This window comes from Eurytemora carolleeae, unplaced genomic scaffold (genome assembly GCF_000591075.1).
Source record: "Eurytemora carolleeae unplaced genomic scaffold, Eaff_2.0 scaffold598, whole genome shotgun sequence".
Taxonomy (NCBI): Eukaryota; Metazoa; Arthropoda; class Copepoda; order Calanoida; family Temoridae; genus Eurytemora; species Eurytemora carolleeae.
Genome location: NW_019396493.1, coordinates 88,563 through 113,706, shown reverse-complemented (window position 1 = coordinate 113,706; position 25,144 = coordinate 88,563). Strand labels below are relative to the sequence as shown.

At 32.8% G+C, this 25,144-nt stretch overlaps 3 protein-coding genes and 1 long non-coding RNA gene across 5 annotated transcripts in view; 1 reads left to right on the top strand and 3 right to left on the bottom strand.

Annotated features, from left to right (window-relative positions):
• Window positions 1-34: 34 nt before the first annotated feature.
• LOC111704292 (WD repeat-containing protein 70) lies at window positions 35-13,099 on the bottom strand. The gene is made up of 21 exons (XM_023476501.1): window positions 12,920-13,099; window positions 11,400-11,498; window positions 10,256-10,343; window positions 9,652-9,679; window positions 9,316-9,458; window positions 8,833-9,019; window positions 8,350-8,459; window positions 7,487-7,584; window positions 6,957-7,034; window positions 6,530-6,613; window positions 5,904-5,982; window positions 5,478-5,557; window positions 4,836-4,928; window positions 3,794-3,881; window positions 2,853-2,957; window positions 2,373-2,538; window positions 1,903-2,035; window positions 1,655-1,708; window positions 1,277-1,444; window positions 757-824; window positions 35-131 (listed from the first exon to the last, which is right to left on the bottom strand). Exons 1-21 carry the CDS (start codon window positions 13,097-13,099, stop codon window positions 74-76), a joined length of 2,187 nt encoding a protein of 728 aa, XP_023332269.1. The 3' UTR covers window positions 35-73.
• Window positions 13,082-25,144, bottom strand: part of LOC111704312 (inhibitor of growth protein 3) — a 24,286-nt gene continuing 12,223 nt past the window's right edge. Inside the window, exons 3-14 of one of the 2 annotated variants that reach the window (XM_023476525.1) lie at window positions 20,393-20,440; window positions 19,989-20,085; window positions 18,094-18,181; window positions 17,561-17,610; window positions 17,148-17,222; window positions 16,482-16,538; window positions 15,974-16,101; window positions 15,235-15,404; window positions 14,974-15,064; window positions 14,157-14,371; window positions 13,854-13,946; window positions 13,082-13,335 (exon numbers count right to left, since the gene is read on the bottom strand). In XM_023476525.1, the coding sequence (XP_023332293.1) occupies window positions 13,276-13,335; window positions 13,854-13,946; window positions 14,157-14,371; window positions 14,974-15,064; window positions 15,235-15,404; window positions 15,974-16,101; window positions 16,482-16,538; window positions 17,148-17,222; window positions 17,561-17,610; window positions 18,094-18,181; window positions 19,989-20,085; window positions 20,393-20,420 (1,152 nt within the window). In that variant the 5' untranslated portion in view covers window positions 20,421-20,440 and the 3' untranslated portion in view covers window positions 13,082-13,275. The remainder of the gene's footprint in view (window positions 13,336-13,853; window positions 13,947-14,156; window positions 14,372-14,973; window positions 15,065-15,234; window positions 15,405-15,973; window positions 16,102-16,481; window positions 16,539-17,147; window positions 17,223-17,560; window positions 17,611-18,093; window positions 18,182-19,988; window positions 20,086-20,392; window positions 20,441-25,144) is intronic. The other variant, XM_023476527.1, reaches the window with a different exon arrangement.
• The window catches only part of LOC111704314 (dynein heavy chain, cytoplasmic), a 41,518-nt gene continuing 36,835 nt past the window's right edge, over window positions 20,462-25,144 (bottom strand). Inside the window, exons 44-51 of the mRNA XM_023476529.1 lie at window positions 23,812-23,900; window positions 23,336-23,418; window positions 23,099-23,161; window positions 22,425-22,547; window positions 21,901-22,025; window positions 21,355-21,434; window positions 20,906-20,994; window positions 20,462-20,731 (exon numbers count right to left, since the gene is read on the bottom strand). Coding sequence (XP_023332297.1) covers window positions 20,666-20,731; window positions 20,906-20,994; window positions 21,355-21,434; window positions 21,901-22,025; window positions 22,425-22,547; window positions 23,099-23,161; window positions 23,336-23,418; window positions 23,812-23,900 — 718 coding nt within the window. The 3' untranslated portion in view covers window positions 20,462-20,665. The remainder of the gene's footprint in view (window positions 20,732-20,905; window positions 20,995-21,354; window positions 21,435-21,900; window positions 22,026-22,424; window positions 22,548-23,098; window positions 23,162-23,335; window positions 23,419-23,811; window positions 23,901-25,144) is intronic.
• Window positions 24,599-25,144, top strand: part of LOC111704315 (uncharacterized) — a 1,684-nt gene continuing 1,138 nt past the window's right edge. Inside the window, exons 1-3 of the long non-coding RNA XR_002765795.1 lie at window positions 24,599-24,709; window positions 24,817-24,878; window positions 24,961-25,128. This is a non-coding gene — a long non-coding RNA (uncharacterized LOC111704315). The remainder of the gene's footprint in view (window positions 24,710-24,816; window positions 24,879-24,960; window positions 25,129-25,144) is intronic.

Here is a 25,144-nt window from a genome sequence, read left to right as displayed (position 1 = left end):
GCGGTACAGCAGCTCTTTGAATTGAAACAAAATGTAACTTCAATACTTTATTCAAAATAATACGGATTAAGGTTCAACCGAATGTTTCACGTTTTGTCAGTTTTTCTGGAGGCTCATCCTCAGTCGTAGATCTGGAAAATATAGAATTAATTTATTAAAGCGGATGTAATGTATAATCTAGGCGCAATCATGTTCGGGTGTGAATGGGAAGGAGGGGGGGGGGGGCCTTACACCTCGGCCAAACTCTAACCCATGGAATATTGTTTAGTTAGGATCCATAATATGTGTGCGAATATTTTACTAACCCCCGTCAACTTTTCTTATTTTTGGCATCGTAAACCTATTATTACGTCTATAGATATAAAAGTAATGATTTAAATTTGAAGATCACCTTTTCAGCTTTTGCGGTGAAATGTCGTGTTTCTGTATATCCACCCCCCTTACAGGGCGCCGGAAAGTTATCAAAAACATGGGACCCCCAAAATTAAAACGTTGCATTGGAGGTTCCAGGGTTGTCCACTCTGGAGTTTCTAACCTTTTTGGTATTTTTCTTCTTATTTTTAGATTTTAAAAAAGAAAATTATGAATCCGAAAGTTATCACAGAAAAAATCAGTGTAATTCCAAATGTAAGCAGAAATATAAGTAGAATGGGTGTTTTTAGGGTGTTTTTTTAATATCAAGTTGTTATCTTTTTATTCCAGGTAGTTTGCAACCCTGGGTGGGTTCTCTTCCATTTTGTTGTAAAAAAAGTCAACCTGAATATAGGTACAGGCTGTGTCTTCTTGTATGCCGGTGCAATCCAATACGGATTTTCCTCAGAGTCCTGAACATAAATATCCAATATCCAAGCAGACACTCATATCTTGGAACATTTTTTAAATAGTCCGATTCATTCAAATCAAAGCCCAAGTTGTAGCAATGGCCTTAGTCTCCAGTAGTAAATTGTAGTTCAACGTACTTTCCGGTTTCTGGGTTTAGGCAAAAAAACGTATATTATGTTGAGGCTTTAAAAACACAATTTCAAATTTTTGAATTTTTCCCTTAGACAAAAGAAAAATTAAAAACATCTCAGAAAACCAAATTGCCGTTTTCATGTCAAATTTCAGAATTTACAAATGGTTTCCTAGACTATCCAGGCAGGGTATATGTTTTTGATAATTTCTGGAAAAATTTAAATATTAGATATCAACTAGTTGACAAGGGTGACAACCCTTTTGGTACTTTTAACACAAAATGTTGACTAAAAACCATTTATTTTTTTTCCCTGAAACTAACCTTAGCGTGTCTGAGAATTCTCTCTCTGGGATCGATATGATCGTCCTTGTTTTTCACGGCGATCTGTTTAGCCATAAAGGAGTGTAGAGTTGATCCTCCCTGGGCGGTTTTACCTCCTGTGCCCTTGATCAGCTGAGGGGGATCAGGATTCCGGGATTTCAATGGATCCTGAAAAAATGGTTTAATTTTATATTTTTTAATCTTTACTGCTGATGAAGAACTCTCTCTTTCTAGTAATCTTTTTTTCTTTCAGATTTTAAGTATAATGCCTTTTTTATATTTTTGTTTTGAAGTCATCCTTGTATTCCATATTATTTTGGAAACTTTTGTAAGTAATGTAATAGTGAACAAAATAATCATTAAACATGTAATATTTACCTTTCTATCTTTTACAAGCTGTCTGTAGGTGGATTTCTGTCTCTCTGTTCCTTCCTAAATATAATTCATGACAAAAATTTGATCAAAATTAGAATTAAAAAGGAAAATAGTTTAAAAATGACTTATAAGTTTATAAATGACATTACAAACATATCAGTGACTTGATTAGCTTATTAATGACTTAACAAGTTTAGAAATGACTTGAAAGCCTTAAATAATAAATGACTTCACTCGAATGACTTGCAGACCTTGAAGAGTGGGAGAGCGTATGGGGTGATGATCCTCTGGTTGGCAAAGTAGTTGATCTGTTTAGCCTCAGTTCTCTTCTTCACCATACACAACTTGGCTCCACGGAATGATTTCTCGGGGTCATAGAATACTCTAAACATTGGAAAATGTAAAAAATAGAGACCACCAAATCCATGTAATTTGTACGATACTTGGAACCGACCGAAAGACCAAAAATACATTAAAAAGCATAATGAGAGAAGTGAAATGAAATCTGAAGAGGTCCCCCAAGAGAAAAAGTTGAAAAATAATCGAGAATGAAAAAGGGCTGTTAGAAGTAAGTTATTACATTAATAAAGAAACGGATAACTCTCCTCAAAGTTTCAAACTCTAATGTTCTGATCTCTATGGTGTAATCTGATGGTGTAAACATTTTATATTACGGACTTTGAATATTTGATCTACGTCGGTCAATTGAGATAAAAACTACCTGACTATCCCGTCTCCTGACCCGACCAGTATCTGGTTTAGTTTAGGATGCCAGCTCGCCTTGATCACGTGACTGTTCCCGACCTCCATCTCAAATGCTTTCTTGAAAGTATCTTTCTCCAGGAATACAAGCTTGCCAGAGCTCTCACCCTTATCCATAGACGTTCCTAAACTCGGAAATATGGAAATAAATACTAAAATAGGAAATCATTTAAATTCAAGAGAAAAATAATATTTAATGATTTCTTCAGCGGAAAAAAAAGAAAACATTAAGAAAGGGAATTTTAACTTATATACATACATGATACCACTCGCATAGAGTTTTAACTATTTGTATTCAAAGTGTAAAACCCGAGTTCTAATTGTTCATTTTTTATTTTCATGTTTTAAAATAAAAATATCCAATAATTTTCAACTTTGTATATTTTTTTAATTATCAAAAGTTTAAAGATAAACAATATATTTTAAGAGAAAAAAATACCTGTTAAGATCATTCTATCATCAGGAGAGAAACAGCATTCAGTTTGTGAAAATCTACTGAACAACCCTGAATATTTATAAAATTGTGAAACTCTACTAAACAACCCTGAATATTTATAAAATTGTGAAAATTGTGAAAACAACCCTAAATATTTATAGAATTGTGAAAATCTACTGAACAACCCTGAATATTTATAAAATTGTGAAACTCTACTGAACAACCCTGAATATTTTTAAAATTGTGAAAATCTATTGAACAACCCTAAATATTTATAGAATTGTGAAAATCTACTGAACAACCCTAAATATTCATAAAATTGTGAAAATCTATTGAACAACCCAAAATGTTTATAGAATTGGGAAAATCTACTGAACAATCCTAACTATTTATAGAATTGTGAAAATCTACTGAACAACCCTAAATATTTCGAGAATTGTGAAATAATCCTAAATATTTATAGAATTGTGAATATCTACTGAACAACCCTAAATATTTATAGAATTGTGAATATCTACTGAACAACCTATATATACAAATAATTTTTCAATCTAACTCATGCTCCCTAAGAGTGATTAAAAAACGAAACAATTTGTCCAGCAATAAAATGTAAAAATAATCTATTACCTATGTATTACCTATCAGATATACAAATATATATATGTATGTATATTGTATATGAGCAAAGAGATTTATTATATAAATAACTAGCTGAAGTGCGTTGTCCGTGGAAGATTTTTTTTAAATTTTGAATAATTTTATTTTAAATTTTTTCAGCCTTTGTTACCCTTAGGGTACCCATGGGTTCCCTAGAAATTGCAGCCAACATATAAATATATATACAAATATACATACATGAGCGAAGATTTATTATATAGATAATAAATGCGGTTAGAAATCAGGTTTAAGCTTACGTTATTTAAGTTCCATTAAAAATATTTCACCTAATTCCTTTCTGCCCTGATCCTCTAACCTCTGGTTATTCAGAATATTCATTTCCTGGGCACTTTTTGCTGCACTCGCAAACATAGTCTGAAAATTTTATTTCAAATAAAAAAATTCACTGAACTATTTTCTTTATAACTCAATCAAATCATTTAAAAATTACAATCCCATCCCATCTAATCCCATCTAATCTCATTCGATCCCATCTAATTTCTTAAAATGAGTTGTCTCTGCGATTCACAATGTGCCCTTTATTCCTTTTAATAACTATAAATAATAAATGAATCTTAGATTTTCCGTTGAAATATTTATACTCTTTCCTAGAAAACGTCTTATAAACTCTGTTGAAATATTGATACTCTTCTAAAAAACGTCTTATAAACTCCGTTGAAATATTGATACTCTTTTCTAGAAAACGCCTCATAAACTCCGTTAAAATATTGATACCCTTCAAAAAACGTCTTATAAACTCCGTTGAAATATTGATACTCTTTTCTAGAAAACGTCTTATAAACGCCGTTTAAATATTGATACTCTTTGCTAAAAAACGTCTCATAAACTCCGTTGAAATATTGATACTCTTTTCTAGAAAACGTCTTATAAACCTCCGTTGAAATATTGATACTCTTTTCTAGAAACGCCTCATAAACTCCGTTGAAATATTGATACTCTTTTCTAGAAAACCCCTCATAAACTCCGTTGAAATATTGATACTCTTTTCTAGAAAACGTCTTATAAACCTCCGTTTAAATATTGATACTCTTTTCTAGAAAACGTCTCATAATCTCCGTTTAAATATTGATACTCTTTTCTAGAAAACGTATCATAAACTCCTTTGAAATATTGATACTCTTTTCTAGAAAACGGCTCCTAAACTCCTATATATAAAGTAGTAATCCCTTTTTAATCTGATCTATCTGATCGTAACTCAAGAACACCTGGATCAATTGGACTAAAATTGTGATTGGGAAACTTCGTACAGCACCAATGAATCATGAAAACCCCATTGACGCTTTTAAACATTCCTCATCTCTTCTTTTAACCAAAATAATATTTTATAAACCTTGTTGCCACCATCCTGTTATCATATCCAAACTGTACACAGGTTATTTCACTTCCGGTCTGATGAGCATCCTGTATGATAAATATTTTGTTTATAATTAGTAATAATAATATAGAATTATAAATCGTTCAGTTCTTCACGCTGAAATTAAATTTTGAATGATCAATAAATCAATTAATCAAATCTTTGTTAATTTCTTGTATGTAAATTGTGTGGTTACGTGTGTGGATAATGAAAACTGACATAATGTTAAAAAGCCTGGGTCTATATACTAAAGGTGAGAGGTATAGGGTTCGTGTCCATCTTACTATAACTTAATAGAACCACTAAGGTATTGTTTTAAGATAAATAAAGAACAGTTGGTAAACTAACCCGGCCTTTGTTTACAATTCATGGTTTCTTAAACATATGGTTTGCGGATTTATGCTGCTGGCACAATTAAAAAAAAAGTAAAAGTTCAACAGATTTTCAGATAGAAACCGACGATATCTTCCTCAACGTTGATGTTTTAATGTTAGAGTTGTGAATCGGACATGACACATTATTTTCTTTTTTTTAATGGAGAGCTACTTTGAATTACGTCATGAGTTTGCTGCAAGCTATTAAATCCAAATCCTAACCTGCATTTCTAACGCCACATTTATAAAATTTTTCCTATGATCCCACATCTTTATAGAGCCGTCGATACACACTCCGCACACTAGAACAATAAGCTATTATATACTTGATAAGCAGAAGTACAGGCTTCCAGAAAATTAATGAGAAAAAGAAATTGGTTTATCAGCTATCATTAGAAAGTTATTATTCATATTAGCCATTCGGAGGGNTGACCCAAATACAGGGCTATGCAGCTATGGCAGTAAAATAAAGTGAAGAATACAAGAATTAAGAAAAATATTAAAGCGACCCAGTGCTGCGGTAAAAACAATCTAACTGACTTCTTCAGTAAGAGATCTGAAGGCAAAAAGAGTAATTGACGCTTCAGCACAACTATAAAGAAGGTACTGCTACTGCTGTTGTTGTTGCATGTCGTACACGGTACATACCTAGAAGTCCATCCCTACTGTAGGTGCATGCAGTAGGATTTGCTCGTAATCCAGTCTTCTTGTTTCTACACTTTATAACCTACAACAAATATATAATATATATCATTGCTTTTAGTCCAATTTATATTTAGATCAGAGCACCTAACCAATAATCATCTCTTCATTGCAGAATTAATTATATTTTAAAAGCCTGGAACTTTGGCAAGTTAGAAACAAAATTTAAATTTAAATTGTAGCCAGAGGCGTATTCAGGGGGGGGGGGGTATTGGCCTAAGCCCTCCCCTGGACCAGTGAAATTTATTGATTTCAGGGGGTTTTCATGCCCCAACGGGTGCTGAGCCCCCCCTGGAAAGAAAAAAATTTAAGCCCCCCCTGGACAAATTCCTGAATACGCCCCTGAATTTGTAGCTGAACCAATTTGAGAGTAATTTCTAATAAATTTCAACTTGACTGAAAGTTATGATTAAAAATCCAATTTCAAGTGTTTACATTATTGAGCATTATACTACCAGACATAAAAAAATTTGAATGATTCATTGATATAACAAATGATTTCTGCGACATAAATGAATATTTAAAGTCAAATGTTGACATTTTTAAAAGTTACTCTTCAAATGATTCTTTGCCTGTTTAGATTTCCGTCCGTTGTCTTCGACCATCCAGAGACGCACCGTGGCGTCGTTGGCACACGTCATAAACTCACTCCTGATCTAATTAATAACATTCAATAAGAAGTTCCAAAAACAAAAGAATTTAAAGACGATAAATAAAATCGAATTTCCCGATTTTCTGAAATCTAATTAATTTTATTCTAAATGCGAAAACCTGACATTTTTTATCTTTTTACTGTTAAATCAAATCAAATCATGCTGTTAGGAAGTTCACTATCCACCCAACAAACTTGCATTAGAGCCAAATATAGATTTATATAATAATATAATCAATGTTCTGTGGTTAGTGACCAAAAATACAAATAATAAAACATGACCGACTAAAAAGGCGCAGAAAAATTGATTAATCTTTACTAATAATCAAGTAGAAATGTGTTCCAACCTTGGGGTGCCAAGCTCCAGAGTTTCCCTGAGCTGTATGTCCCTTGTTCCTGGATTGATCAAGCACATACTGATCACCCTGCACAAGAAAAGTAATTGATCACAGTGTACAATTCATTTATTAAACATTGTATAAAATACAGAACAATTTTAAAGGTTAATCCAATTCTAAAATCTAAAAAACACTTTTACACTTTTGTTTTAATTTAGTTTTAGTTTTTGGATTACTCCAAGAACCCCTAAAGGGGTGTAGTAGGAGTTAAAGTGATTAGAATAATAAATCTACATTAGAAATTTCTCGTTAATCTTCTGTTAGTAAAATAAGGCAGATTAAATGCATGAACGTATGAATAATTAAAAATGGATTCTCTATTATTCTATTAATGGCATCGCATTTTTTAAAATTGATTTCATTCTTTTTTGGGTATTTCATTTTTTTTCTTATCTTCATAATTATTTTTTTGTCATTTTACCATTTTTTTACCGTTTTGAAAAAAGATTTTAACACAAAAAAAATTAAGTTTTGATTACCTTGACACATGTGAAGACCTCCCCTCCGTCCCTGTCCAGAACCTTGGGTTGACTGTTCCCTGACACAACCAGGATCTTATCCCCGGTAGTAGAGTACTCTAAACAGTCAGCGTCAATATTAGATCAATTGGGGTCAAAGTCAATCTAAGGTCAAGGTTCATAAGGGTCAAGGATAATTTAATTTCAGTATCAATATAAGGTTCGTACAGTAATAACAAGAAAACTTTAGAATAGGAAGACGACATTAAAGCAATACTGAAGTGCATTAGATGTTGTTACAAAGCAAATAACTAAGTAATAAAATCAAATATTAAGTGAAATGGGTCTGTTTACACTGCACAATTGCTGTGCCTCGTGTTCATTACACTTTTAAATTTTAAGTCGACTTTTTATTCCAGAGTTTTCTGATTATCAATGTAAGGTTCATAACGAAAACTGCACTGATCAATCACTCAAGGTAAATGACACAATAGTAAGAGGATATTTAATTTTGATAACAGGGGTATATATCTATAAGAATTATCCGCCCCCCCCCCCCCGTTTGGGGAAATGATTTTATAAGCTCTGGGAGAAAAAAAGATTGGAAACTAAAAGGCAAGTTTTGGTTTTTGTTCGTTTAACCAAAAATTCAGTTTTATCCCCTGATCAGCGAATAAAACCCTAACGTAATTGAAAATTATTTACAAAAGGAGGAAGGGAAAGGATTTTCAAGAATAAATATACCTCTGTGTCCAATCAGGGAACGTTGGTCAAGATCAATGAAAGTTTAAAGGATCAAGTTTAGGGTCAATTAAGGGGTCAAGGTTGTACCAAAGATATCACTTAAGGTCCTAGTGGAAAGTTGAAAGGGCCAAGCTCATTACCTAGATGATTAAGGACATGACACTCGGAAGGACGAATCTTCCTAAAGCTTCGTAAACTCGGATCCATCCCGGCAAAATCCCACAACTTCAGGTCATAATCAACTCCACCACTGGATATAAAAATGTTAAGCTTGCATTCAAAATACAAAACTCAAATTGTTTCTAATAAGAGATTATTAAAAACTTTTTCACATCTGAACTATTCATTAAGTTTCAGCATAAAATTAAGCGGAAAAAGATAAGAAAAAAAGAGTGAGCTCTGAGCATGTTTCATTTTTGTCAAAATGTTTGTAATTATTGAAGAATTGTTCAATAATCAATGGATCCGGATCCGCAATTACATTTTTTCAGGGCGGATCCAGGAGCCAGATCCGGTTCCGGGTCCAAATGATTTGGATCCTAAGCACTATTTGGAAGTTTGCTATGGAAACTGTTGTGAATAGTTTAAAACGCTTTTAAGTTAAGTTGTGTTCTCTGAGCTACCTTACAACCCTGGCTCCAGAGGGATCCAGACACAGCGCTGTGATCGGTTTTATCCCGTGCTTGAGATCAATATCGTGGGAGCGTGGGATCTTGTCAACCATGCTGACCTCCTCCTCCTCTTCATCATCCTCATCCTCGTCCTCCACCTCGGGGGTACTTTTGGAACTGGAGGTCGGAGGTAGGGGTCCTAGTCAAATAAAAAATAATGGCAAATAACATTTGATAACATTAAAGATTTCAATAAATATAATTAAAAAAATAAAAATTTAATCCAACCAAGAGCCCCATGACCCAAATACGCGCCATTTGATTATCCAGTCAATTAGTTGCAATCGGCGGCCTTAATCTACCGGCGTCGTGAGTTTAAGTGATCCTTCATTTATGGAGTGGCATGTCGGATTCACAACGGTACTGCAGAGACAATGAAAGTAATTTTCAAAAAGTCCCCAGTCCCTTTCAGACTTTAGTTAACATCTGAAATACCTTTTGATTCCTCGTCACTGTCCGAATCTGAATCTGAATCTGATCCTTCCTTCTTGGTTTTATCATTCTCCGCTTTTTTCTCTTCTCTCACTCTTTCACGAACTTTCTCTTGCACACTTCCAATACTTTTCCTCGGCTTGTTACTGACATAAAATAACAAATTATTCAAAGTTTTAACAACGCTAAATTTTCTCATTTTTTTTTTAGTTCGAAAAATTGTTAATTTAGCTTTGTATTCCAAATTTACCAATTTTACCAAGCATTCAGAATCTTTATAAAAAGTTTTAAAAAAGGGAAAAATATATGTTTAGGAAGAAAAACAAAAAGTTTTATTACCTCATAGTAGGAATGATGAATTCACTATCTAAAAAAAAAGATATATTGAGATTAAGATTTTCCTAAATGAACTTTCAAGTAAAAATTCAAATTTTAAAAAAAATCGATTCGTGAATTTTTTTTTAGCATGTTACAGGTACCATGGATGTCCTAAAAAAATGTCAGCCAATTTTGTTCAGTCGTTCTATATATATACAAATAATTTTTCAATCTAACTCATGCTCCCTAAGAGTGATTAAAAAACGAAACAATTTGTCCAGCAATAAAATGTAAAAATAATCTATTACCTATGTATTACCTATCAGATATACAAATATATATATGTATGTATATTGTATATGAGCAAAGAGATTTATTATATAAATAACTAGCTGAAGTGCGTTGTCCGTGGAAGATTTTTTTTAAATTTTGAATAATTTTATTTTAAATTTTTTCAGCCTTTGTTACCCTTAGGGTACCCATGGGTTCCCTAGAAATTGCAGCCAACATATAAATATATATACAAATATACATACATGAGCGAAGATTTATTATATAGATAATAAATGCGGTTAGAAATCAGGTTTAAGCTTACGTTATTTAAGTTCCATTAAAAATATTTCACCTAATTCCTTTCTGCCCTGATCCTCTAACCTCTGGTTATTCAGAATATTCATTTCCTGGGCACTTTTTGCTGCACTCGCAAACATAGTCTGAAAATTTTATTTCAAATAAAAAAATTCACTGAACTATTTTCTTTATAACTCAATCAAATCATTTAAAAATTACAATCCCATCCCATCTAATCCCATCTAATCTCATTCGATCCCATCTAATTTCTTAAAATGAGTTGTCTCTGCGATTCACAATGTGCCCTTTATTCCTTTTAATAACTATAAATAATAAATGAATCTTAGATTTTCCGTTGAAATATTTATACTCTTTCCTAGAAAACGTCTTATAAACTCTGTTGAAATATTGATACTCTTCTAAAAAACGTCTTATAAACTCCGTTGAAATATTGATACTCTTTTCTAGAAAACGCCTCATAAACTCCGTTAAAATATTGATACCCTTCAAAAAACGTCTTATAAACTCCGTTGAAATATTGATACTCTTTTCTAGAAAACGTCTTATAAACGCCGTTTAAATATTGATACTCTTTGCTAAAAAACGTCTCATAAACTCCGTTGAAATATTGATACTCTTTTCTAGAAAACGTCTTATAAACCTCCGTTGAAATATTGATACTCTTTTCTAGAAACGCCTCATAAACTCCGTTGAAATATTGATACTCTTTTCTAGAAAACCCCTCATAAACTCCGTTGAAATATTGATACTCTTTTCTAGAAAACGTCTTATAAACCTCCGTTTAAATATTGATACTCTTTTCTAGAAAACGTCTCATAATCTCCGTTTAAATATTGATACTCTTTTCTAGAAAACGTATCATAAACTCCTTTGAAATATTGATACTCTTTTCTAGAAAACGGCTCCTAAACTCCGTTGAAATATTGATACACATTTCTAGAAAACGGCTCCTAAACTCCGTTGAAATATTGATGCTCTTTTCTAGAAAACGGCTCCTAAACTCCGTTGAAATACTGATACTCATTTATAGAAAACGGCTCATACACTGTAAAATCTCTCTCATGCAATGATTAGTGATTATTAGATATAAAGACTTAAAGGGCACTTTTTATCAATTTTTAATAGGCGATGGCAAACTCCAAATCGGACATACAATCCCCTGAAAGAAAAGACCCTACCTCGACGTCAAAGGTTTGTGCTTTCTTGTTTCCGAATCCTTGGAACCCCATCACCTTGGCCATCTCGTCACTGCTCTCCACCTTGTACTCAGGGATATTCTACACCAAACCAAACCATTATATTCACTTATTCAATGCAGTCAATTACTGAAAGCCCACTTAGGAAAAGAATTTAAAGACGACTTAAAACTCTTAAACAGCTACGATATGAAGGTTGTATTCGAACTTCTTTCTTGAATTAGGTCTTTTTAAAGTAATACTTAATAACTGGCTGAAGTGACCGATTGTAAAAACACTCATAAAGCTTGAAGTTAAAAAAAAGGATTTTTTAGCCTACGTTACCAATGGGTTCCCTCAAAAAATGTCATCCAGTTTGGTCAGCTGAAGCTAAGATATAAATATTATATATATATGAGCGAAAAGCTCTATTATTTAGAAGATATGGCAAAGAAAGGAACAAATGTACAGCAAGGGAACCCTGAGTGCAAGAAACTCGAATAAATAAACTCCGTAGGTTCGTCTCTAAAGTATAATAAACTCCGTAGGTTCGTCTCTAAAGTAAAATCCTTTGAGGGTGAACCTGTAGTTGTCAGGTGAGACGAAATACATTTTCGCCTTAGGGTCGGCCATTTTTTTAAAAACAATTCTAATTTATTATTTACATATTTCAAAATTTTATTATTTGGGTAATTTGGAGACAATTAATACAGAAAAATTCTAATTTTATTATTATACTTGTCAATGTTTCTCTCCTTCTTCCTTTATTTCTATTTCTTGTGTTGACTGACCCCAATTCTGAAAATTTGAAAAAAGTGGTTTTGTCAAAACCGGTTTGGCCAAATAAATGTTAAAAAGTTCAATCATTTGAAATGTTTACAGGCGTGGGAACCCCGTTTAGCATGAATATATGAACAACCATGTTACCAGAAGAATTAATCTTTTCTCAAAGATAATTTAAACTTTTCCTATCAATTTAACATCTTTGAACTTCTAGTGTTAGCTTTACGATTATGAAAATGATCCCGCCCAGCGCCCATCCTATTGATATGGATTAGATTAGTCTTTTTAAGATGCCGTAGTCTACTTGAGGGGCCGAGCACTGTGGCTAGCGCTTGCTAGGTATGCACCGATACAACTGGGAGATGCTGGTGATGGATTTCGCAAATAAATTTGTCATAAAGCAAAAATGACGCTTATTAATGAAAATACATGAAGAATAGTTTTGAAGAAATTGCCTCACTCGTCTTGATATTTTCCTAGCTCTGACTAAATACTTCACTTTAAAGAGAGTGTTCAAGAGAAATAAAAAGGGTTAAGGTTGTTATCTATTCTTGTCTTATCGGTACTTGTAATGATTTTATAAATACAAATTTCTAAAACAAAATGTTCGGCGGATTAAAAACCAAAAACAAATAATTTTCATCCCCACTTCACTTGCCATACTTTATACCCCAAATAGACAGCGTAAAATTTAGTATCTAAATCTAACCATCTTTCGGCGATAACGTTTGGATCGTTTCCTCGGTTTTGTTGGCGAGAAGATTATTAATTTTCCCAAACCCTCCTCCTCCTTCATCAATCTTTTCCTTTTCCTCCTCCTCCTTTTCCTCCTTCTCGTTCAGCTTCAGGTTCCCGAGGTTCATTCCGATCTTCCCGAACCCAAGCGTTCGTTTCATTTTAGATCTGAAAACACTCAACATAAAAACAAACCGTCGCCATTTTCAAAATCAAGCTTTTGGGATATTTCATACTTTTTTATTACAACTAAATATAGATGAAATCAACATGATTCAGCTAGAATTTGGATAAAAATTATAAAAAGTTGGCAATAATTACAATACAACTAATTTTTATTTATTACAATTTTTTAAATGTTTTAAATTTTCCTTCCACGTCGTTTCATACTTGCAGTACAGGGGGCGCAGTACCATTTACCCTGAAACAAAACAAAATTTATAAAATCAATTTCATCGATGCACTATCAAAATTAACAAAAAAAGCGATAAAATTATAATTTTCGAAAACTTTTTTTTACAATGAATTTGAAACCTCTTTGTTACAGCAGTTTATACTGCCTAAACTACAAGATGGTTTATGCAGAGATAAAAGTTTAATTGATCTCTGGAATAGTAAGTTGACGTCTAAACTAAAGTTATGACTTTAAATTGTCCAATGAGCATAAGACAAAGCAATTGTGCATTGTAAACAAACCCATTTTACTTCATAAGTGATTTTACTTAATAGTAAATTACTATTTGCTTTGATACGTCATCAAAGGCACTACAGTATTGCTTTCATAGCGTCTTCTAATTCTACGGTTTTTGGTTATCATTGTATTTAAATCAAATTAAATTCACGGACAAATCTAGAAGCTGGGTCTCAATACTGATCCAGTATTTACATACAAATCTAATGAATCCCTTAAACTCAGAATTATTTGTCCATCAATTGTACCTTCGGTGGAGCAGTAATCCCTACACAGGGATAGTGAAACCATTCATACGGACAATCCTCATTATCACACGCAACCATATCTCCATAGGATACCTAAGTAACAATAACAATAACAATAACAATAACAATAATAATAAAATCAATAACAGTAACAGTAAGTAAAATAATGATAATAAAAATAATAAAAAACAAAAACAATAAAAATATAAAAAAATAAATACATGAATGAATGGTTGAAAAGATTAATGCATGAATGAATGGTTGAAAAGATTAATGCATGAAAGGATGGATGAATGAGTTTACCTGATTACAAACACAATATCTAGGTTCGTTTGGATCATAATTCCACTCCTGATCTGACCCCTGGCTACCGCTGGGGGTCACAGGGGTCATACTGGGGGAGGGCGAGGCTAGACTCAGGTTAGCGGACAGATTGTTGGGGTCAACTACTAGCCCAGGAGGGTCAACATCTTCCAGGAGGGAACCTCCAACAACATCAAGGGGCATACAGTTCAATCCTGATTCAGATGAGTTTAGGTCAGACCAAGGTAAGGTAAGGACATTAGAGAATTTTGTACTAACTAAGAATACAAGAAAATCAGTAATACATAATAACCTCAGTTTCGGTGGGTGAACAACAAACGTCACCGAACCTAGATTTGAACCGAAACATAGTTTTGACCCCAATTTTCAAGTCTTATTCGCATATCAGAGTTTAGGTTGGACCATAAGTTGCTTTGCCTATTCCCCCCCCCCCCTTATTATGTCAAAACTGTCGATTTCGGCATAAGCCTAATTATATTGAATTTAAATAGACTGCTATACTAGTTTTACCCACCGAAAATGAGTTCATTGTGTTTTGACGAATTCTTATTTGCTCTGTTTTTTATACAATTCCTAATGGCCCACTCTTAGGTCAAACATACGGTGGAACCATTAAAACTGTGGAACAAAGTCCAATGAAATTAAATCCAATTAATTGTGCAGTCAAACTACAAGTTACACAAACACATTCCAAAACATTTTTTTTAACTTTGCGAACTGATTTATAAATCATTTTAAAGGCAAACAAACTTGTTTTAACTTATTTCTCTCATAAGAGAATAAAAAGAATTTTTACCAGTTGACTTCTGTTTGATTTTCTGTTTCTTAGTTGAGGATATGTCGGAGGATGTTGCAGCAAGCGCGGAGGTTGCAGCGGAGGCCAACTCCTATAATATTACAACCTGAGGTCAGAACTTTATTGTTGTTAATCCCCGGATTAAGCAGTTATCCTTTTCTTCTGTCGCCCAACAGATTAAATAAACCCACCCAGCAGTAGTAAAAACATGTTCCCTGGAAAATGGAAAGGATGTCCTCCCCCCTGGAAAAATTATAATACCTGTCCTATACTAAGCTGACTGGTAGCTATCCCCTGACTAATTGCTTCAAAGGAAGCTTTTAAACTGCTGCTCCTTCGCCCAGGAACATTGTAGTGAGTAGCAGCTAGAGCTTGGCTCGCAGCTGCTGCAATAGCAGAGCTTCCAGCTCCCATTTGCTCTGAAACAAAATCTATCACTCAATCAATGCATTCAAAAATCAATCATTTCATCAATAAATTATCCAATCCTTGACAAAATTATTTCTCCAATCAATCTTACTTCAAACAATTAAATCAAACAATCATTGCATCAAAAATTATTACATCAATCAATCAATAGATCAATCTATCATTAAATCAAACAATCATCACATCAATCAATTGTTACATCAATCAACCATTACACCAATCTATCATTAGATCAAAAAATCATTAAATCAATCATTACATCAATCAATCATTACATCAATCAATCATTACATCGAACGATCATTACATCAAACTATTATCATATCAACCAATCATAACATCTTACACAATCATTTCATCAATTTATCAAGTCACTAATCACTTATTAAACCAATCAATCATTACATCTTACACAATCATTTCATCAATTAATCAATTCACTAATCACTCATTAAACCAATCAATCATTAATCAATTGATCATCAATTCAAATAATCAATAATACAAAATCTTTAAAAATGAATTGAAAGAAAGAGAAATAATAATAATATTATTAGCCTGGAGTAAATACCTAGAGGGAATGTGGAGGGTTGTGATACCAGAGTATCTTCTCTACGAGGGAATTTATCCACGGAGTGCGCTATAGTTGTATGCTTCGGCCGTTTAGGAACCCTATTCTCCTTCATAAACATGGACGGCCTAAAGATATTTTCATTTCATGTATGATAATGAATAACACAATATCCCAGAGGTGTTTATTTTTAAGAAATATTTTCTCAGATATGGGGGGGGGGGAATGAAAAATTGGACATGAAAAGGTTTTTTTATCCTTTTTCATAATTTTTAACTACTAACATTTTTTTGCCCCTTAAGATCCTTTATTTTACTAATTTAGCAAATAAAACTCAAAAATGATTTTCAACATAGGGGAGGGGGGAAGAGCCGGGAGAATTGAATTTATAGAAAAAATATGCAATAACCCCTAAAAAAACAGATGATCTTGACATTTAAAAATCCATAATCTAAATAATTTGAAGGTACTAAAATATCCGAAAAGTCCTTTTAAACCACAAAATTACCTGGTTGAGGGAGCATCTAGCTCCAAACTTCTCTTCTCCAGAACCTCCGTTATACCTCTGAACCAAATAATATCAATAACAATAAGAAAATTAAAATGTTTGTATTTTTTCCAGATCGATATCGATATATCGAAAACAACAAAATGTGAAGATTTTCAAAATTTTACCGTATCTCTCAGTTCCCCCATTGCATTTACTGTTACTATTACTAAAAGACAACCCGATATTCGATGAAGTAGGAATCGGCGCTCCTCTCCAATCTATAAGTTTTCAAGGATGTTTTATTTAGAAAAAAAGCGTGTTAATAATATCAGTAACAACAAGAGACATTAAGATGAAGATAATTATTCCGTATCTCCCAGCTCCCCCATTTATTTAGAAAAATTATTTGCAAAAAATAACAACAACAAAAATAAAGATGTTCGTAAGCTTTCCGTATCTCATTTCATTTAGAAAAATAAATGCAAATAATAACAAAATAACAGACGAACAAAATAAACCATGAATCTCTCGACTACCATATTTTATTGAGAAGAGAAAAAAAACACAAAATGTAACTAAACGGATAAAATGCATTTTTCCGAGAGGCATAAGTGCTTGAAATCTGTGAAAATTGTTCTATTTCGAAATTTGAAGGATTTGTTTTTCTATTGATATTATTTATCCCTGTTATCTGCCTCCAGTTCCAGCTGGAACTTGTGCAATTCTTGATCCAGCTTCCGTAGATATCGATCAACCAGACTAAACATAAATACTTAGATATCGATCAACCAGACTAAACATAAATACTTAGATATCGATCAACCAGACTAAACATAAATACGTGGATTTCGATCAACCAGACTAAACATAAATACGTAGATATCGATCAACCAGACTAAACATAAATACGTAGATATCGATCAATCAGGCTAAACATAAATACGTAGATATCGATCAACCAGACTAAACATAAATACGTAGATATCGATCAACCAGATAGATATCGATCTACCAGACTAAACATAAATACGTAGATATCGATCAACCAGCCTATACAAAAGACGTAAGAAAAGACTAAAATGAAATTATTAATTTACCCGTAACAATCCTCGGCAATATGAAGCTTCTCATTCGACTCATCAATCACCTACATTAAATAAGTTAAATAATAATTAAAACGTCTCTATGTAAAATACGAACAAATATTTTTTAATAACTAGATCTACCGCGAAGGATAAACTGCCCATAAAACACTTGCTGTCTAACTATCTCGATAGACAAGCAAGAAAACTGCCAAGTTACCAATTTCAGATCAATAATGACGAAAGCATTACAATATGAAAATATAAATCTATTATAATACTGTTTAATGGAGTCACTTTTCAATCGAGAATTCCTTTAGATATTATATAATTAATTCATATTTGTTTGTTTCATTGAGAGATCAATCCAATATATGATTAGGGAGCGTTTTACCAAAACAAATCTTGAAATTTCTCTTTTGATTTAAATGTTCACTAAAACATCGACATCGCCCAACCAACCAACCAACCAACCAACCAACCAACCAACCAACCAACCAACCTACCTATCTATATATTGAACAATTTTCCACTCCATCTATGTTTACCTTGTTATAATCCTTCTTTATCTTATTATATTCCTCCTCCCTCTGTTGAGCAGGAAGGCGACTTGCAGACTGGAAAAACGTTTTTTGTCTAAATATAGAAACTGATAATTTTACAATTAAAAATGAAATAGAAACATCAAAAAAATCCCTAAAGCCGCGAAAATCCAGCTGGGTGAGTTTAAATGCGTAGTGATTTTTTCCTAATGTTTAAGGAAAGATTGGTCCCAACATTCAACATATATCAAGGATAGAGCCCTTTTTCTACAATCTCAATGGAAGCTTAATCTTGAAACTGATTTATAAATAGCGCCCTCAGAACAGATTAACTTTATTAAAACAAAAACATTTTCCAAAATTGAGATTTTTAAGAACATAGTTTTGAAGTGGTGAAAAATTCAAGATTTATAAGAAGAATTTTTTAAATCCCACAAAAAAAGGAAAAAATGAAAAATGAAAATATTCTCTTTTTTGCCTAAAATATTGAACTTTTCATACATTAAATTTTTTAATATTTTCTTTGAAAGTTCAACATTTGTATTTTTGTAGAGAATGTTGCAAAATCATCCATTCAAAATGTTCTCACACACACGACCAAATATAATTGTTTAAGGCAGATTCCTTTCAGTCAAATTTCTCTGGATGCAGAATTTCTGAGATTTCTGGATTTCTAGCTTCTCTCTATTTTTAGCCTTTTGTTGTGAGAGCCTCGAAATATGATTAATTTTTTCATCTTCTAATTTTTGAAGTAATTAACAAATTTTTGTTGAAAACGTTGAAAATTTTTTTAGTACATTAAGAACGAATTGCTGTTTTTAAGCCAAATCTTAAATTTAGAACAGGGGGTAACTTTGTTAAGGTCTTCACAAATTGTGAACTGAAATTTTCATGCGAAAAGAAAGCAAATGTGTGTATTAAGAAATTGTTTTAAAAATTATTATTATTATTATTTACTAGCTTAAGAACCCAGCTTAACCAAGTGTACTTAGTTTCTCCCGCCGTTCGGTCATAAATTACGATTTTAGCTAGTTTTCCCTATACTAGTGGACCCACTCAACTTAACCCTATCCCCGCTGGGGTACTTGAAAACCAGGATACGCTGGGGGGGGGTCAATTTGACCCCCCCCTCTAAATTCCATGTTTGATGTCCAAATATGACAAATGATACATCATTGGAAAGCTCTTGTGCTCTACTTTTAGAATCTGCAAAAAAATTTGCAAATTTGCAAAATGAATTTTTTATCGCAAAAAATGTTTGCAAAAAAAAATTTGCCCAAAAAATGAAAAATTATACATTTTTGAAAAGCCCTTGACCATGCCATTTCAAATATGCAAAAATGTTTGCAAAATTTTAAATAACCTGATTTTTAATCAAGAAAAACTAAAAATGTGCAAATTTCCTTTGACAGGTTGTTTGCAAAAAATTTGCAATTTTTTTTCGCAAAACTTGTGCAATCCGTTTCCTTATGTCATAGGCTTTCCAAAAAGCTAAATTTTATCAAAATCTGACAAGTGAAAGTGGGTCAAAACAAAGATTTAGTTTGTTACAGGAAAAAGCATTCATTCAGGCAGTGTGCCTGAGGACTCAGGCAGTTAGTATTAAAGCCTGGTTTTAGGCCTAAAGGGAGGGCTTTGGGTATGTAGGAAAAGTCAGAAAATTTCAACAGCCTCAGACCAATACTTTTTGAGTTATGTAGAAAAAACTACAGGGGGGGGGGGTCAAATTGACCCCCCCCCCCAGCGGGAATAGGGTTAAAATCCCAAAACCACACGAAGAACATTCAACTGGCTCTCACCGAGTTCCCCAATCAAAATATGATGCAAATCGGTTCAGCGGTTTATGAGCTATGATCGGACAAACAAACAGAGACTACAACTTTATATATATATATAGATACCTAGCTTCCAGATTATCAACGGTATTCTCTACTCCCAGATCTATTTCTCGCATCTCCGTAAACCGATCTCGAAGCTCGTTCGGTAGATGCTCAATCACTAGATTTTATACATTTAACGAGATTGTTAACGACAGTATCATTAACGTTCATAAATTTAAAATTATGCTTAATCTGTTTTTTACAACAAACAGATCGCTTGTCAAGACTTAAAAAAAATGAAACTAGGTTTTTCGATTTTTTTTTAAATAACTGCACCGAGTTAGAAACAAACGTAAAATTTACAAAATAATTACATTTTTTCAAAAATACACTAGGACGTGAATTTTTACTTCTAAGTGCCCTTTTTATTCTTTTTCACTTTTCCATTGCCAACTCACAAGTATTTTATCAAGTATTATACTTACTTTCCAAATAATCTTCGAGGTACAACATTTTTAATGCTTTAATTATCTGAAATAATTTAAATAGTAAAATACAGGTTGGTTAAATAGTTTTGTGGTGTTAAAACAAAATCAAAATTAAAACGAAACAAGATTAAAAGTTAAAATCACAGTGCAAGATTAAATATAATTCCAATTTTCTAAAGCAGCAACATGCTGAAGGTTCCGAAAAAACACCCTTATTCAGCTGCACCGTCCATCAGTTTGGTGCAGTACGGGTTGAAGTTGCATCATCCCTTAGTTTAGTGCAGTACTGGATATAATTGCAACGCCTCGCTCTCGGAACTCATGGATCTTCTCATCCTAAACGAATATTTAAAAATAAAGAAAAGCAATTAAACCCAAACAGCTTTATTGTCGTTTAGAGAAAAGGTTTAAAGACGAGGACTGTGAATCTTTCATTGCAAACTTGAGATGAAAGGTTGACGTTGACAGTTTCATTAAGAAATAAAATGTTAGGAATGTTTAAGTATTTACCACGTTAACCGGCAGATCCACCGTAAACAGGAGTTCTTCTCTTGTTGAGTTCAAATAAACAGGCAGTTCAATCCGGTTCAATCCAGTTTCTAAATAAAGAATATGAATATCCAGTTTAATCCGGCTCAATCCAGTATCTCAACAAAGAACATGTTTATCAGTTCAATCTAGTTTCTAAACAAAGAACATAACTATCCAGTTAAATCCAGTTTCCAACACTGAATTTGGTTATCCAGTTAAATCCTGTTTATTCCAGTTTCCAAACAAAGAATATGATTATCCAGTTCAATCGGGTTCAATCCAGTTTCTAAACAAAGAATATCATTATCCAGTTCAATCCAGCTTCTGAACATAATAAATCCAGTTCAATCCTGTTCAATTCAGTTTAACAAAGAATATGATTAACTCAGGTTTAAATTGGTTTTCATTGTAGGTAAATTGATCACTACCTTGAGGGGATTTGACCCATCTGAGCCTAGTGAGATGTAGAGAAGTTATAATATCATGAGAGATAGCAAGCTGGTTCGATCTAAAATTAAACATGGAAATACTACTCTCATAAAATACGGAGGGATAGATCATAAAAGAACACAAATAGCGCATAAAAAGAGTATTTATGAAACTATAGTGTACTTTATCATTAGTACTCACTTCATAGTGAATTTTATAATGAACGTGCTATAAAGTAATCATCGTTTAAACTTTATAACACTGCGAACCAAAATAACAGTGTTATAAATAGTTATTATTATAGAAACAAGTTATATATATAAATGTAAAAAAAGGGGGAAAAGAAAAAAACATTTTGGTAGAGGGAAAAAAGTCAAAAAGAAGTAGAAAGGTAAAAAGGAGTAATGGAAATGAGGAAAACAAGAAATGAAACAAAGGAAATTTTAATGAAAAATGATTCAAAAAAGAAACTAAAAACCAAGGTGATAAAAATGTAATGGGCAAAGGGGGGTTAAAGTACGGTTAACATCAAGGGTCTAGTGTACCTGCAAACTGCCCCTGAAAGTTTAAGTCCCTCAACAGCGAATGAACAATCGTCAAGACTGGGTTTATCGGATTCATCAGCTACTGTTACATCCAGGCGGAGCTCTTCAAGGGACCAGGAGTTAGCCTAGTACAACATGGTCATAAATAAGAAACAAGAATTTAAAAAATTATTTCAGAAGTTTTTCACAAAAAATATAATTTTATTTCTTTTATTTTAATTAATCGCATGAAAACTTTGTGGCACCTCGCGGGACCCCAGGGAAGGTTTATGAATAATCAAAATTAAAAAAATTTGTTTTTAAAAGTTTTCTATTTTTGTAAATTTTGAAGATATTTGAAATCCGCAATTTTTTATTTATTTTACTATGTACACAAAGAGAACATGTTCACACTTGAAATAGAAGATGAGCGCAAAGCGCCCTAAAAGCCTAGTATAATACATAACTTCTGGAAAAAAATTCTTTTCTTAAATTGGGGGAAGAAATTATTTTTCCCCTGATTGTGTACAGCATGTATTGTATACCTGTGCTACGCACTGCCTGGTAGCAGTAACAAATGCTTCTGGATTAAAGAGTCCTCCCATCCAAACCGTACTAGTCTTCAGGGATCCTGCTCCACCTCCAGCTACACACTTGGAGATACCAACCTAGAGGAACATGATTAACCTAGATACCAACCTAGAGGAACATGATTAACCTAGATACCAACCTAGAGGAACATGATTAACCTAGATACCAACCTAGAGGAACATGATTAACCTAGATACCAACCTAGAGGAACATGATTAACCTAGATACCAACCTAGAGGAACATGATTAACCTAGATACCAACCTAGAGGAACATAATTAACCTAGATACCAACCTAGAGCTACAAGATAAACCTAGAATAATTTTCTCCTGCTGGGGGTGGGGGGTGATTTTTGATGAATTGTGGGGTAAAAATGAAAAATTGGAAATCAAAAGGCAACTTTTTTCATTCTTTTAACCAAAATTCATTTATTTTCATCTTAAAAATCTTTTATTTTCCCGAGTGGAGCAATTAAAACCCCCAAAAAATTGTTAGCGCTCCACGCAAGCATGAATAACTCCTGAGGAAAAATTTTATTTACAAAAAGATGGGGGGGGGGGAGAAAAATTAATTTGAGAAAATATACAGTACACTTGTATTCGAAACATTAAAAATCAAAATAACTCACCAGTTGTTTAACCCTAGCCGAGAAATCAGTAACCCATGCTGCGACACTGCAACTTTTAGGAATCTAAATATTTACAAATTAACCGTTAACTTAAAAAAAGTAGGAATTAGCGCGCGTTGAAGATAATTATCAAAAAAAAATTGATTTTTAAATTTAAATATGTTTTTAAATGATTATAATTTTTGCGTTTTTTTCTTAATTTTTATTCATTTCCCCATGTGAGTAAAACTAACTCACCGTGTATGCTCTCCAGCTGTCTGGTATTATTCCCCTGGTTAGCTGACTAACCAAAGCTCTATGATGGTTGGTCTGCTTCTTACCTAATGTTAATGTAATTGGTAAAAATACTTTTACTTTGCTTGTCTTGCTTGCCATAGCGGCTTAACCGATCGGGCTCAAATTTTTTTGGGGGCCTCGCATGATGACTGGAAAAGTTTACGAGGGTAAGAAAAGAAAAATTTGCCTGAACAAAATTTCGAATTTTCAAAATCTACGAAAAAGATGCGAGAAAAGAGGCTCAACTATTAAAAGTAAAAATCGAAGATAGGCGCTTTTCCATAAGCGACTGTAAGACGTAATTTCCCATTTGTTGGCTGATAATTAATGAGTTTTAAATGTGTTCTTTTTTTAAGAAAATAGATAATTTTAATTTGTGGTTTTTAAGTTTTCAGAATTTAACCATGCAAGACAAAAATAAAAAAACGAATTTTTACCACTGGTTGTTATAGCGACAACGTCCTCTAAATCAGTTCTAACAGTTACCAACAGTTTCAGTCCGAAGTTCACCTCACGTTCGAAAAATCTAAAAAGAAGTGAAAGTAAAATAATAACAGAATAATATAGATGTTGTTCTAAGGAAATGAATGTTAATACAAAAATCTATCTCCGGTTACTTTTATAAAAAAAATAAAAAACATGATAAAGGTTATTGGTCCAGTTTTCACTCAAAATTTCCTTTCGTTATCTGGTTTTTTTTTTTGACGCAGGAAGGATTAAGAATGCATTTACTAAAGAATATTGATATTACAGAGGTGCAAAGCGAACGCAATTATTCAGAAAGTCATTGCTCTATTATTATCCTTATTTATAAAATACATCTCAATTTTCAATGAATAACTTAACAAATATTAAGATATAAAATAAAATAAAATTTAATTTAATTTGATATTAGGACATATTTTAGATATTGTAAGATCTGAGGATCTTTATAAACTAATGTGTGTTCAGGGTGTTCAGCGACAAGACGTTACTCAGTGTGTTCAACCAGGAATTCTCTACAAACAATCGATCAATCACACGGAACTCTACATGCACAATTTTCTACATTTAATCACGTGTTCAACTCTATATAATTAATTGAGATTTTTAATGAAACTATTTAAAGGCCAATTTTTATAAAGAATAACCTGATTTTGTTTTATAATGCAGAACCTGAGTTTTATGGTTGAAAATGTTTTTTAATTTAAACTATATATATAATATTTAGCCAAAACCTATATATTGTTTTTAAAAAGCCTAAGCCTCAAAACTTTGTAAATAATGAGTTTTATCTTTCAGAACACAATGGGTTAGTTGCCCCCTTCTAACCTGAAATTGTGTTTCTTTCTCCAGGTCTATAAATCATCCGTAATAAATACTTAAGGCTAACAAACGTTGAATGTTCTTTACACAACGTTGGAAAACTTTATTCCTACGGATGGTTTATAAAATATATGTAGATAATTGTGATTGTTGTGATTCCTCTAAATAGTTCCGGGCTCGTATCCGTGCTTTAAACCAGGTGAAAAAATTGCAAACGTCTAAAATGAGCTTAAATAATATCCTGACTTCTCACAAATCTCTCAACATAATTCTTATGCTAGGCTGGCACGAGTCCCGTTGATATACAACCTCGACTTGCTCCGCTGACTCGCGGAGAAGTTCTCAACTCCTGAGATGGTTCCGTTTACTTCTAATCTGAGATGGTTCAGTTCTCTTCTAATCCCACCTACTAATCTTGACATCCTGAGTCTAAGGAAGTCTATATAAAGGTGAGGATCAAAGCTC

Excerpts from the sequence above, each read along its gene's own strand:
- LOC111704292 (XM_023476501.1), bottom strand. The coding sequence starts at position 13,099 with ATGTTGAGTGTTTTCAGATCTAAAATGAAACGAACGCTTGGGTTCGGG. Across the intron at positions 5,983-6,529 it reads ACGGACGGAAATCTAAACAG|GTTATAAAGTGTAGAAACAA; the intron begins GCAAAGAATCAT and ends TATTTGTTGTAG. Across the intron at positions 2,036-2,372 it reads TCAGGAGACGGGATAGTCAG|AGTATTCTATGACCCCGAGA; the intron begins GTAGTTTTTATC and ends TCCAATGTTTAG.